This window comes from Ursus maritimus, unplaced genomic scaffold, assembly GCF_017311325.1.
Source record: "Ursus maritimus isolate PB19 unplaced genomic scaffold, ASM1731132v1 scaffold_3, whole genome shotgun sequence".
Lineage (NCBI taxonomy): Eukaryota > Metazoa > Chordata > Mammalia > Carnivora > Ursidae > Ursus > Ursus maritimus.
This window is the reverse complement of record NW_024425563.1, coordinates 44,983,386-44,996,993: the sequence shown is the minus strand read 5'-3', so window position 1 is coordinate 44,996,993 and position 13,608 is coordinate 44,983,386. Positions and strand designations below refer to the sequence as shown.

General features: G+C 47.3%; 1 protein-coding gene and 1 long non-coding RNA gene across 4 annotated transcripts in view; one reads left to right on the top strand and one right to left on the bottom strand.

The window, feature by feature from the left end:
- Positions 1 to 15: 15 nt before the first annotated feature.
- On the top strand, positions 16 to 11,983 carry LOC121105819. The gene is made up of 2 exons (XR_005838542.1): positions 16 to 2,710; positions 9,100 to 11,983. It is a non-coding gene; the product is annotated as an uncharacterized LOC121105819 (long non-coding RNA).
- The window catches only part of NOD1 (nucleotide binding oligomerization domain containing 1), a 69,602-nt gene continuing 66,913 nt past the window's right edge, over positions 10,920 to 13,608 (bottom strand). For all 3 annotated transcript variants that reach the window (XR_005838541.1, XM_040644125.1, XM_040644126.1), the window contains one exon: positions 10,920 to 11,923. Coding sequence is in view for 2 of the 3 variants with exons in the window: in XM_040644125.1 (XP_040500059.1) it covers positions 11,851 to 11,923 (73 nt within the window). In the remaining variant the exon portion in view is untranslated. The remainder of the gene's footprint in view (positions 11,924 to 13,608) is intronic.

Sequence of the window (13,608 nt, the reverse complement as noted above, 5' to 3'; positions counted from 1 at the left end):
TGGCAAAGTGGGGGGGGGGGGAATCCTCTAAGAAAGAGTAGTAGCTGTTCTCAACCTCTTTTTTTATTTTCTGCTACTGGCCAGAGGGTCTCTTATGTACTAGATATTCTGATTAGATACCCTTCATACATATGTGACTATCCTGAGTTTATTGTCCCCATCACTAGAAAGTAGATCTGTAATTTTTGCAGTTCTTGTGCTTTTTCTCTGACCTGTTCTCTCCGGAGACTATTAAATACGGAGGCCCTTAAGGGAAATGCTGCCAAGACAGCTCTACGTTTCTTAAGGTGATATGGTGTGAGGAAAGGGGGCATGTGTTCTAGCAATCAGTGAGGTCAAGAAAAGGTTGTAGTTGAATTCATCCAACCCTGTCAAGTCTGATGTCTGTGTATCACTTCAGCCATTGCTCTCAAAATCCAGAAAAACCACAGCCAAACAGATGACAGTGCTGGTCATGGCAGCATTTCCCTTGTCGTACATACAGTTGTCACCAAGGCAGACAATCACTGCTTAAAACTGTGATGTAAGATACAATCAGGTGCGTCCCTCCTTCTTGAGTCTCTAAGTCAAGAGGAGATCCGTCTTGGGCTTTTGTTTTCTTTTGTTTGTTTGTTTAGTGGAAATTTTCAAATGTATACAAAAGTAGAGAGAACAGTGTGGTGAACTCCCATGTCCCCATCCCCTCACTTCAGCAATTACCAGCTCATGGTCAATAGACCCTCTTTAAAAATACAACCACAGTATTACCATACATTTGAAAATTAGAAAAATCCTGGAGCCTGTTGAAACATGCAAAGGGTGTGTCATTAGCGAGACTGAAGCAAACATCTATGTAAGTGGCATATAACATGAAAAGGGAGAAGAGTTCCAACCTCTGAAGTCTTGGAGAAGGTTCCAGTTTGGCAGGTCTTCCTTTGATGTGGAGAGCTACACCCTGTCTTTCGATCCTAATAAATCCCCTCCTTTTTTTTTTTTTTTTTGATAACACTGGTTTGAGTTAGACTTTCGTGATTGCACTTGGACATGTCATGAGTAATGTTACTGCTATCTGGATAGTGTCGTGTAACTCCTCCTCTCCATACTCTTTGATTTCTCACACCCTTCAACTTAGTACTAACGCTAATAGCTACCATTTATTGAATGCCTGTCATGCGCCCGACACCCTTACCGAGTACTTTACATGGAATCCTTGCAACCACCTCGCGGAAACACTTATTTCCCTGTGTTGCAGATGAAGGGATGAAGATTGGCGTGGATTAGGCTCCCTGTGCTCTCGTTGTGCCTAAAATGCTAACGTAAGTCTGTAGCATCAAACTGAGTCCCTCATGCTCTTTTCCTCGCCTTCCAGGCACACAGCTAGACTCCTTCATCGCAGTTGGGGTTGGCCATGTGATCAGGTTCTGCCTTTGAAATGTGAATAGAAGAGATGCGCCCTGCTTCTTGAGCGGGCCCATAAAACTTCCCATCTGCTGCCCTCCGTGCTCTCTCTGCTGCTGCTGTCTGGTTTACGGTGCCTAGGTGACCTTGGCAGGCCCACGTTGAAGGTGGCAAAACTGACAGCCTGGGACCCTGAGTGACTGTATGCCACAGAGCCCCCTACCACCAATGTGAAGCCTTCTTGAACTGTTTCTGTGAATGGTCAGCTTCTGTTGTATTTAAGCCATTGTGTATCTAGGGGTCGTTTAGTACGGCAGCTAGCCTTCCTTAATTTTTATGTATCGTTTCAGTTATCCTTCCCTGAGTAACAAACCACCCCCAAATTCAGTAGCTTAAAAGCACAGCCTTACTTAACTCCCAGTTCTGCGAGTCAGAAACGTAGGCTCTTGCCTAGACTCGTTCACGCGGCTCCAGCCAGCAGGTGGGTCAGCTGGGGGCATTGTCTTAGGTGCACATGTCTGGAGGTAAGTGCTGGCTGGCTGCTGGCTGGCCCGAGTGTCTCCGGCCGCTTTGCCTGGCATTATTCACATGGCAGCGGAAGGGTTCCCAGCAGCAAGAAAGGACAAGGTCTGATCTACAAGCACTTTCCAGGCTTCTGCTTAACGTGTTTGCCAATGTGTCATTTCATGACCCATTTATTGGGGAGCATTTGCCATAAGAATCTACCATACACATTATGGAACTAATGCACAAGTTAGGCAAATCAGTCACATATCTGTAACATCTCGGTCATATGTTTGATGATTTTGTCCAGCTCTGAGGCTGTTTTCAGAACCCAGATCAAGTTCTAATATCACTGTTGGTTATAATAAAAATTGTATTGATTTTTTATACATTTTAGACATTTTTATACATTTATACAAAAATACATTTATACATACCTTTATATATTTATACATACATTTATACATACATACATTTATAAAAATGCAATCCTTACTGATACATTATAAATTTAGTTGAGTAGACTTGGCACTTACATAAATGAGTCCTAATCATTTGTTTAAACCACGGTAGTGATGATGTCTTGGCTTACAGTCCAAACTGAGGTGGCCCATTGTACCTGAGGTTTAATGGATGCACCTCTCCCCCCAGCCTCAAACTGTCTCCCCCTCTCTCCTCCCAGGGCCTCTCGTCTCTGCTCACCTCTGGATTACTCTTTACTGGGCACTCAGTAACAGCAGCAGCATGGCGTACGTGGTTGAACATGCCAACTGGAGCCAGACCGCCTGTGTTGGAGTATCTGCTATCTCGCTTACTGTGTGATCTTTGGGTGAGTTACCTTAATCTCTCTGTAGCTCAGGTTCCTTGACTTCATAGGGTTACTGTGAGAAGTGAGAAAAACAAGTATATATAAATGATTAGAAGAGGGTCTGACATTGTGGACCTTCTATGGGAGTTTGCCACAACTCCAGTAATCTCTTGGTGTCCTTGACCTCGTTCCTTCAGTGGCGTCCCGTGATGGTAGGCCCTGGAGTCTTCCTTCTGAGGAAGGACAGTTGGGGGAAGGCCGTAAGTGCGGCTTACTTTACCTTTTCGTTCTCGTCTTTTCAGAAACTAAAGGAATCGAAAGGGGCAAAAATTGTCCTAAAAAACGTTTCCACATTTAAAAGGAATAAATTCTACTCTACTCTGTTTTTGGTTCCCCTTCCCCCTGAAGAGATGATTGTCCCACAGAGTCTCGTATTCACCCTGGATGTTGACAGCGGGCCAGCACCCTCCTAGCCTCACACGCCCGCCTGCTCTGCACCTCACCCTGGAGCCCCGCGGCTTGCGAGACGCTCCGTGTCTCAGCTATGTGGCAGGCCCTGGTCCAGCTCACCTCGGGAGTCTCGAGTTCTCTCTCTCTCCCACCCTGTCTTTCCCTCCCAATTAATGTTTATTTAACTGGTCTTACTTCAGATGAAGTAACCCTCCCTAGATTCCCTATCCCCTTTGAGCACTGTCCCATCTCTTCTCTTTCATTTATTTCTTGAAAGACATCCTTCATCCAATTACTTCTCAACCCACTCCGGTCTGGCTTCCCTGCTGTCAGCTTATCAGAATGGCTGCTATCAAGGTGACCTTTAACTTCCATGTCACTAAGTCCATGGGCATTTTCAGGACTAATCTCACTTTGACCTTACAGAAACATTCAGTGTTGACTAATTTCCTTATGGAAACTTTTTATAAAAATTTTATTCGCCATCAGCTCTCTGCCGTTCTATGGATGGTAAAGTCTTGTGTATCTGACCCAGGCGTCTCGTGTCATACCAGCATCCATGAAACAGTAACAGTCTAACTTATTAACTTGTAAATAGAATAAAATCAAATCCCAGACATGACGCTAACCATTGTATTCTTACCAGCCCCCAAAATGCGTGGGATAAAGTAAGTATTCAGTATGTCTGTGAGGGGGAGAAGGAAGGAAGGGAGGGAGGGAGGGAGGGAGGACGGGCTTTCTCAGCTCTGCTTAAGACGTTGCAGGGATCAAACCCTTTCATAAGAGCCAAATGTATTCTGGAATTATTCTGGGGTTGTGAGGGTGGTGACCGAGCAGGAGGACGCTGATGTAGGAGGTGGGCACCCTGGGGGGAGCAGAGGCTTGGGTTCTGTGGATTTCTTGGATGGGTGGTGAGAGTAGGGGAATTAGAGAGTGAGAAAGGGAAGTGGGACAACAGCAAAGGCGGATTTGCTCAGCCTCCGGTTCTGCCCGGAGGCCTGGTGGCAGTCAATGGAATTCAGCTCTGAAGCCGCTGGTGCCAGAATGCTTCAGGTAGGAACAGTCCCTGTTAGGACAGCCTGTTCCCCTTTTACACTTAGCGTTTTTTTAAACAACACAAGCAATGTTTTTGCACAATGATTAAACTTGTTTCAGGACAGATAAAAAAATGAAGGCAGGAATAAGAATGTTGTAACTGCTAAAATTTACTGGATTGGAAGCTGAATAATGTGTGTAAAGGCAAATGGTCTTTAGGGTGATAGTGGGGTTCTTAGAGATGGCAAGGGTAACAAGAATTATCTAGGGTTTGACTGGATCAAGCATTCTCAACTGGGAGGCTATCACCCCTTAGAGAGTAAAAACTGGTTCATGGGAGACCAAAAAGAACTTAGGTATTCAATGGTTTGTGCCCAGGGGCCATAAAGAGAAATACAGTATAACTGTGGTGTTAGAATTTTCATGGTGGGGAAAGGATTAGGGAAAAAATGTCTAAAAAGTCTCTTCGAAGGGGCTGTGATGAAAAAAAAAGTTGAGAAATGCTGGACTAGATGATTCAGCTGGAAGAATGTTGTTGATCATCAATGGGTCCTCCTGGGAAAATGAATTAGAAATTAGTGCTTTATCTTGACGGAAGGAAAAAGACCTTACACATTGCCTAAGAATGTAGGAAATAGAAAAATCCACTGGGAAATATAAAAGCAGCAGTGGGCAGCTGGGATATCTCCCATAGCTGCTCCGTAGATGCTGGGCTGCTGTCTCCATAAACACCAGTGCCCAGGACGCTGGGCTGCCGGCCTGAGACACACTGGGCCAGTTCCTGGACAAGGTGATAGGAGGGGCAAAGCTGGGTGCAAGTCAGGAGTCAGGAGTTCACCCGCCCACCTCCCACCCTCCCGATTCGTTTTGCTTTATTCCCTTCTCTTCCTCCCTTTCCCCTCTCCTCCTGCGCCTCTCAAGACTCCCATCATTCATTTCTTCAACAGGCTGGGGAATCAGTAGCAATCTTAATGAGTGAAAGAAAAAAATGCTAGAAACAGAGAACCACGTGCTGACATCAAAGAAATGACCTTCAGCCATATGATTGTAGTGTGGGAGGCCGGATAATACATGCTAACATCTGTGAAATCAAATCAAAACGCAAACAGGCTTTTGGCCTCCCTAATCCCTGTTTCTGGATAGGACACGGATATGCGGTTCCTTAACAAAGTAAAAATGAAAGTGTCAAATATGGGGAATGGTTCTTAGCCCATAGGTATTGAGCCTTGGAAATGGCTTCCGGCTCTAGGCCGCTTGACAGTCTAGAGCTTGCTATTTGTCTGAAAATGGCGATGTTGTTTCAGAGGGGCTCTGAAGGACGGGAAGGATGGCCCAGCCCAGGCGCCTCTTTTCTCTTTCCTTATCCTTCGTGCTCATTAAGGCCGTGCTGGAAGGAAAAGGTTCTGATCAGAGAATAAGAGTTACTGCTTCTGGAGCCCATACTACCTGTCAGGTACTGTCTTAAGTGCTTTACGTGTATTAATTTACTCCTCTAACCAAACACCCCTCTGAGGGGAGTACTAGTATTTCAATGGGAAACCCAAGCACAGAAAAGCTAAGTTACTTGTCCAGGGTCACACAACTACTGGTAGCGCTGAGATTTGAACCTCTGTCCTCAGCACCCAGAGACTTGCAGTGCTGTTCTTTATGGAGCCTTGGGACCCACTCTCTGCTTACCAGTGTCTTTGGACACAAGGGTGAATGGGCTTAAAATGAAATTGCTTTTAACATTATGTGCTTGGTATGGAGTCTTAAAGAACAATGTCACCAGGCCCCCAGCACAGCTGGATCCTTGGGAGCCACTGACATAATGGATTAATTGCTTGCTGGACACATGCTGCCCTCTTGCGTGAAAACCATCCAAACAGCATCTTCTCCAGCTCTCTGGAATGTGCCTACTTGCTTCCTTTGGTCCAGATCCCTGGTTGGCGGCTGGAGGATCAGTGGCCAATGAGGAAGCTGTTGGCTCTGTAGAGTCCGACTCCCATCACCCAAGCTCCTCCTGGGCGTCCCAGCCGTGTGACGGTCAGGCCACTGTGAGGCTTGAAATGTGACTCCAGAGTCCTGTAACTTTTAGCACCAGGGACTAAAGAGACCCCATCTGTGTTCTTAGGGTGAGAGTTTATTTTGTTTAAGTTGTCCTAGTGGATTGGGCCCAGATTTACCAGACTTAGCAGGAGGAAGGTCAATCGCAGAAGGAACCGAAGGTCACAACTATCAGAACAGGGACAGGCCTGTGTTCTAGATCGTGCTCTCCCAGTGATACACTGTGTGATCTCAGGCAAGTTGCTTTTGCTCCAACACCGGTCTCCTCAGTGGTCGAGTGAGGGGATTGAACTGAGCTCAAAATCTCAGGTGTTGCCAGGTGTGGCTTTCTACATTTGCCAAAATCCCTTTCCTGAAGGGTTTTGCTCCACCCTGCCCCCCCCCATACAGTACAAAGACCTGTACCCACAGTCCTGGGTTCTCAGTTTCCCTCATTCATGAGGTAGGTCCTACTTTGTAGGGTTCTTGGGAAGAGGTAGTTTTCATCTGACCCAGTGTTAATGGGTCCAGTCAGAGTAGGTCTGTTTGGGCAAAGCAAGGACATACATACACATATAAAAGTTTTTTAAAGTAAGGAAAACTGATTTTGAAGATACTGACACCTGCACTAATGAATTATTATCTTGCACAGCACCAGTTTCAAACAGATGGCTGATTTGTGGATGATTCCTTCTTCCCAGAAGCTGTAGTGGTCACCGGTGCCAGTCTGTAGCTATAATCTGTAGGGTGGGGGAGCAGGGGCAGTGCCTCAACACTGTCTAGGGTCAGGGTCCAGGACGGGGTCAAAGGAGACATTGCCAGCTTCACGTTACATTGTTCTGTAACTTCCATCTGCTTCCAAACCATTTGGTATACCCCTAGACTATGCGCTGACTTTCAACATTATGAGGTTGAAAAAGAAAGAAAATTTCATAGCAAGAATCTTTGACTTGATAATCCTACTCCAAAAAAACAGTCCTAAAGAATTTTCTACTTCCACAGAAACGTTGTATGAAATAATCACCACCACAACCAATCTGGAAGACTGGATTTCTTTTTTTTTTTTTTTCCATGGCTAACCCTTAATACCATTTACTATGGAACAGTACACTCTAGAGTTACCAAAAACCCATTTCAGAAAGCATGTTATAGCCCTCTGGTCAAGATAGGTTGTCCAGGGAGTCTGGCCTAAACCCCAAAAGGTCCTTGCAATGTTTGTTTTATTGTCTTCTTCTTCCTTGTCTTGGTGCAGGGTAGTGGAGGGTATGCTCAGGGGCAGAAGCTGGGGGAATCTTGGAGGCGAGGGATGGTTGGTTTGGAGTGCATGCTCACTCTTGTGTTCGGGTCTCCTTCCGCCACCTTGGAAACGAATTGGCTAAATTCTATTTAGTTCCTGATTAATAGGCATCCACCTCCTTCTGCAGCTGTGAGGTCAGTCTCACTTCCGTAGTGGCTGTCCTTTATACACATATTCTTCAGGAGCCTCCTCATGGACCGTACTTGGTGTGGCGGCAGGGTTAGTAGAACTCTGTGATAATTAGGGATTAGCCTTACAGTCCCATTTAGCTCCTCCAGACAACCTCCTGGTTACCTTTTGTTAGGACTGGTTCTTCTTTAACATCATCCATTAGGAAATTCAGGGGTCTCCTACTCCAATACCAATGTTGGGCAGAATGGTACCAAAACAAAATGGCGTCTACTCTAAAGGGTCAACATATGTCCTAGTACTGGCCTACTTAACACTTACAAACAACTCTGAAATTGTAAGATTAGTAACATTTGGAACATAATTAAGGAAACCAACAGAATACAAATGACCATTATAAAGCCTGTGTAACAATGTGGGAAAATGAACCTGAGGACATTATGCTAGGTGAGATAAGCCAGTTACAAAATGAACAAATACTGTGATTCTGCTTATATGAGGTACTTGGAATTGTTTAAATCCTAGAGACAGAAGGGTGGTTGCCAAGGGTTGGGGGGAGGGGGGAACGGGGAGTTCTTTAATGGGTCTAGAGTTTCAGGGTTCTAAGAAAATTCTGGAGCTGGATGGTGGTGATGGTGGCACAACATTATGGATATATTTAATACCATTGAACTGTACACTTAAACATAGTTGAGATGGTACATTTTATGTGTATTTTGCCACAATAAAAAAAACTGGGAAAAATGGCACAAAGTAGGCAAAACATGGGAAGATGACATGTAAAAATTAAAGTAACTTAGTGTTGTGTCATTTATAAGCATTATTTTAAAAATTTCCTTTAATGTGATACTGCTTTTATAACAGAAAGCACTGGCAGAAAAAAATCAAGGAAAAGACGTTGAGATCTTTTGATATTTGTTATTTGCAGCAAACAAAAAACCACCCAAGTGGTCATGGGAAAAACTTGCTTAATATCCTTGCACTTATTTTATCATTTATTATTGTTTAAAAAATGTATTACAGGGGCGCCTGGGTGGCACAGAGGTTAAGCGTCTGCCTTCGGCTCAGGGCGTGATCCCGGCGTTCTGAGATCGAGCCCCACATCGGGCTCCTCTGCCGGGAGCCTGCTTCTTCCTCTCCCACTCCCCCTGCTTGTGTTCCCTCTTTCACTGCCTGTTTCTATCTCTGTCAAATAAATAAATAAAATCTTTAAAAAAAAAATGTATTACAGATCGCTGGGGGCCCATAACCTTTCCACTGCTTAGTGCCTCTACAAGTCTTAAGCTGGTCTTGGATGCAGTCAGTTGCATGGTAAGGCTGAGAATCATGCTGGGATGGCCCCCGGGCCCAGCAGCGCTGCTACGAGCACGTCTGCGTGGTAACAGGAGCCTCGGCCTCCTCGCCAGCGAATTCCATTTTCATTAAAATCCCTTTCTCTGGAACCTGGGCTAATGATCGTGGTTTTGCCTTTCAGCTCCAGGGTGAGGGTTTTTTCCTGTAAGGGAGCACTCAGTTACTGGCAGTAGACGTGGCACGCCTGGGAGTGGACCAAGATCCGTGAGCTGCGTGCGTCCAGTGGGGGAACAGGGGGGACACCTGGCGGAGGCGTGGGCTCCTGCTCCTTCTTTACCAGGTGAGGACTGGGCTGCTGGGCGTCCCTCTGTTGGGTGAGTCCTGCTTCAGCGGTAGGTTCTTGGGTGGAAATGATGAATACTAATGGCTGTGCCTTTTTGGCTGCCGAAGCTAGACTATTCCAAACTGCTTGAGATGGAATATTCTTGGACCTGACTTTGAGAACTTCCAGGCCCCTAGGTGACCTTGTCAAAGTTCCCTAAACCCCCAGTGGAGAGGAGACCCACCTGGCCGGTTCCTGATGAGCAGAAACAGCAGCGTTGGCTTCACGGTGGCTAGGGTGTACTGAGCAGCGACCCCGCTTTCCGAGTCTTGGGACCCGGCCTAAAGCCACCTGGTGACTCGACGTGGCTTTTCTTTTCTTTTCTTTCTTTTTTTTTTTTTTAGTAAGTTCCAAATCAGCAGAGACATGCCATAAATGCAGGTCTGAAATATAGGAGCTGTTGTTTCGTTCCCAAAACCATCCAACATGTCTTGTGAGAAGAAATAATCCTCTCCTAAGTTTGTGGAATTGTTTTTTTCTTTCAATTTTCAGCGGTCTTTTTTCTTGATGAGGGAAAGTCTCCACTTCTCTTCACAGAAGCTCACCAGTGAGTAACGGAGAACCTTTCCGGCACATTAGGAGACTGAGAAATAGAAAATCGATCGTTCACCATCTAGAAGACCAGAAGTATTTCCAAACAGAATTCCAGTCAACACTACGCAAATTCCAATTTCCTAGAGGTAGCAGTTTTAATTCTGATAATCTGTAAAAGCAGCACTCTGTGGTAGTTTCTGAGTAAACTTTAGTCTCTCAAAAGTTTAGTTTTAGTGGTTTAATAAATTCCGAATGTCAGCTGAGAAGTGTAGTTCTTTTACTCAGGAAGTCTGAAGTCTGTCCTAAGCACCCCTGGCCTTCAGCTCGCCACGTTCATTCCATACCCGTTGCCCAGAAGCTCTGTTCGGGAGAGAGTTAGTGCCTCGGGGTGACTATTACGTGAATACTCAGATCTGGGGTGAAGGGAGGGTTGGCTTGGAGCTACCAAAGCGGCCCCTTAGGGGAACAGCCACCATGTGGCTGAATGACTACAGGATTTTCAGAGCTCGCTTCCTCAGTTGCACACTTCCTGACGGGCTGCTGCACAAAGCAGACGGGACCTCCAAGAACCCAAAGGTACTGTCGGAAGGCCCCCTCATCCCTTCCCCTCTCATGTTTGGTCCTTACCAGCCTGGTGCCTCTTGCCACAGTGGGTGACGGGTCCACTCAGCAGTGAGCTGCCACAGAAGGTAGTGGACATCGAGCCTGGCCTGCCAGGGCCTATCACGGCACAGTGGTGAAGGCTGTGAAATTTGGCCCATGCAGCACATCCCGGCCCCAGCCACCCCTGACCAAGTCTGCTCCTCTGAGAAGCCAGCTGTATGGATTCAGAGGTCAGATGGAGGAAAAGGCCTCAGTTGCTTCCTTGGCTTTTTTTGATCCCTTGGTAGGTGGAGAGGGCAGCAAAGGACCATCACGCTGACACCTCGGCCGTCCTGCAGCAGGCTCTTCACAGCCCCACACGCCAGCGCCCCACCCAGCGCAGGGAGTATCCTGAAGGGAGTCCAGGCATGGAGTCCAGGGGTCCTAGCATGCTTATCAGTCTAAATTCCCTTTGAAAAATCCCAGACTCGGGCAATTAGAAATAATGTTTTCAGTACTTTATTAAATGAATTGGCAAAAGAACAAGTTATGTGGTAATATCACCACCCCCTCCCCCATTTAACGCCCAGCACGTTGCCTGCCATGATGGTCGGTGTAACATGCTCTGCCAGCTGGGTTCTCAGCAGCTCCCTCAGCCTTAAGTCCAGTTCAGTCATCCTCACTAGTCCGGGGCAGGGAGAGACCTCCCTTCCTCAGGAGGGCAAGAGACAGAGAGAGAAGCTTCTGTTTGGACCTCAGGCCACAAAGGCAAACCGGGCCTTATTCCTTTTAGAGGATGGGCACGGCTGCTTCCTCCTGACGCAGAGCACTTACGCCCACCCTTGTCGGCCCTCCTGAGGAGCTCAGCCCAGCATGAGAAAGCCCTGAGTGGAAACCCAGCACTATGAAGACCCCACCCTTTCTCTTAGACCTGCCAAGAGGCTACCCCGTCATCTCTGTCCACAGACCCTGAGACCCAAGGACGAAAACAGGAGCCTACGAGGAGCCTTTGCTTTGGCAAAACCTTGGGTGCGTCCAACCCGACACTGCATATCTCAGCATCTACAGCTGTGAGGTGGGCAGACCGTCAACCTGTGGGGAGGGACTGAGGAGGAAGAGAATGTTCCAGGTAAAACACTTATTTGTTGAGCACCTTTTCTCCAAGAAGCTTGGCACTGACTCTCTACCGTGTCCTCAGCTCCTCCATGAAGACGCATGACCAGCTCACTTCCCTGGTCCTGAGGGCCGGTGTTCGAGCTCAGTCTTATTCCTTTCCTGTCCGATAAAAATAATCCCGGATATGCATTATGTCTTCTCACAGTGTATTTATAGTCACGGCAGCGGCTCACCGGGCACACTCCTGCCCTGCAAAATTGTAACAGCTACGCGGGGGGCTCCTCCCGGGGCGAGGACCCCACACATGGAAGTGGCCTCTCAGAAGCAGACAATCCGCTTCTCATCCTCAAAGACTTTGGCCTCCTCTGGCTTTATCAAGTTTCCGTTTAGGCTGTTGGAGAAAAACAAAGAACACAAGTGAGATGTTAGGAACTTGTAGGAGGTGTGCCAGTGTGTGTTCCTGACACACTCCTGTTCTTCTCACGGCCCTCAAGTTATGGGACGCGCTCTCGTCGGATACTTGTTTGATAACATGACTCCTTTCCAGCTGTCGTCACTCTCCGAACTGGCTCTCACTAAGGTCACCAATAGCCTCTGTGAACCTGAACTTAATCTTTCAGGCCTGGTCTGTCTTGTCCTTCACAGGCATTTGGCTGTCATGCCCTCTGCCCCCTTGAAACACCACACCTGCCTGGCTTGATAGTAGGCTCTCTGTTTTCTCCTGTGTCTGCCACTCGGTCTCCGTCTCCCCTCCCCTGTTCTCCTGCATGTGGCCTCTAAATGTTGGATTTCCTTCAGGCTGGGGAGAAGGGCCTATCACCGCCCCCAGGTGACCTCATCCCGACGTCAGTGGGCTTGCAGCCCAGACCTCTCCGGTGTGGCCCCACCACACCTTCGCTTGGGTGCCACCCAGGCACCTCGGGGTGGCCACGCTGGCCCAGGGCCCCTAGCTCAGTGTCGGACACTCTTCATCCAGCTGTGTAAGTTAGTGACTTGGGGACCAGCCTTGACCCCTTCTTCCTCATCTTCATATTCTATCTATCCCAGAGTTCTATCTTATTCTCTAAACATCCCCAGAATGCCTCCCTGGAACCTCTCCATATCTTCACCACCACAGGGTGGTCTGAGCGCCATCATCTCTGGATCCCTGCTGTGCCCTCCTCGCTGGTCCATTTACATGTACTCGTCTAACTTCTTCAAATCCGTTTTCCTGGAGGAGCCAGAGTGGTCTTTTTATAATGCAAATCGGATCATATCCCCCTTTGCTTCAAACCCCTCCATGACTTTCCATTGCTTTTAGGATAAAGACCAGAATATGTAACACGACCCACAGATCTCTTTTGGTCTAGTATACCCCAATTCCTCTCCTCCCCCCTTTTGCCCTTTCTTCTATACTGTCTGAACCCCAGGGCACATCAACATCTTGCTGTTCTTCAAGGATAACATGCTCCTCTTTCCTGCCTCAGAGCCTTCACATATGCTGTTCCCTCTACCTGGAACACTTTCCTCTCACCTCAGCTGACTAACTCCTATTCATTCTTCGGGGCTTGGCTTAAATGCCACTTCCTTAGGGAGAAGTTCCCTGAAACCTCATCTGTATTAGGTCCCCTTCTTAGCTTTCTCCTTTATAGCAATCGTAATGAATTGCTTGAATGATTTTTTTCTACTCTGCATCTCCCTCACCAGGTGGCGGACCCATGAATGAGGGCAGGTCCATTTTGGTCACCACTGGATGGTGCTAGTACCGTGCCTGGCACTCAAGCACTTCGTTATTCAGCAAATGAAGATGTCACGCTAAGCCCTGGGGACACAGTAATGACCACTGTTTTTTTTAAAATGAAACTCACAGGCCCCAAGTCAGTAAACCAGGACTCAGTACCTAATTGAACTACAGTCTCACCTCCCCGGGAATACAGCCTTTAGCCGGGCAACCTGACCCGCAAATTTCCCGAGAGACCCTTTCTGCTCCTTAGGAGAGCGACCTGGCCTGCGCAGTGCATTCCTGGCTAGTGAACTCCCTTTTGTTAATGCCTTCTCTGCCTTTCTCTTGTCTGGCTCAGCAGAGCTCCTCTCTAC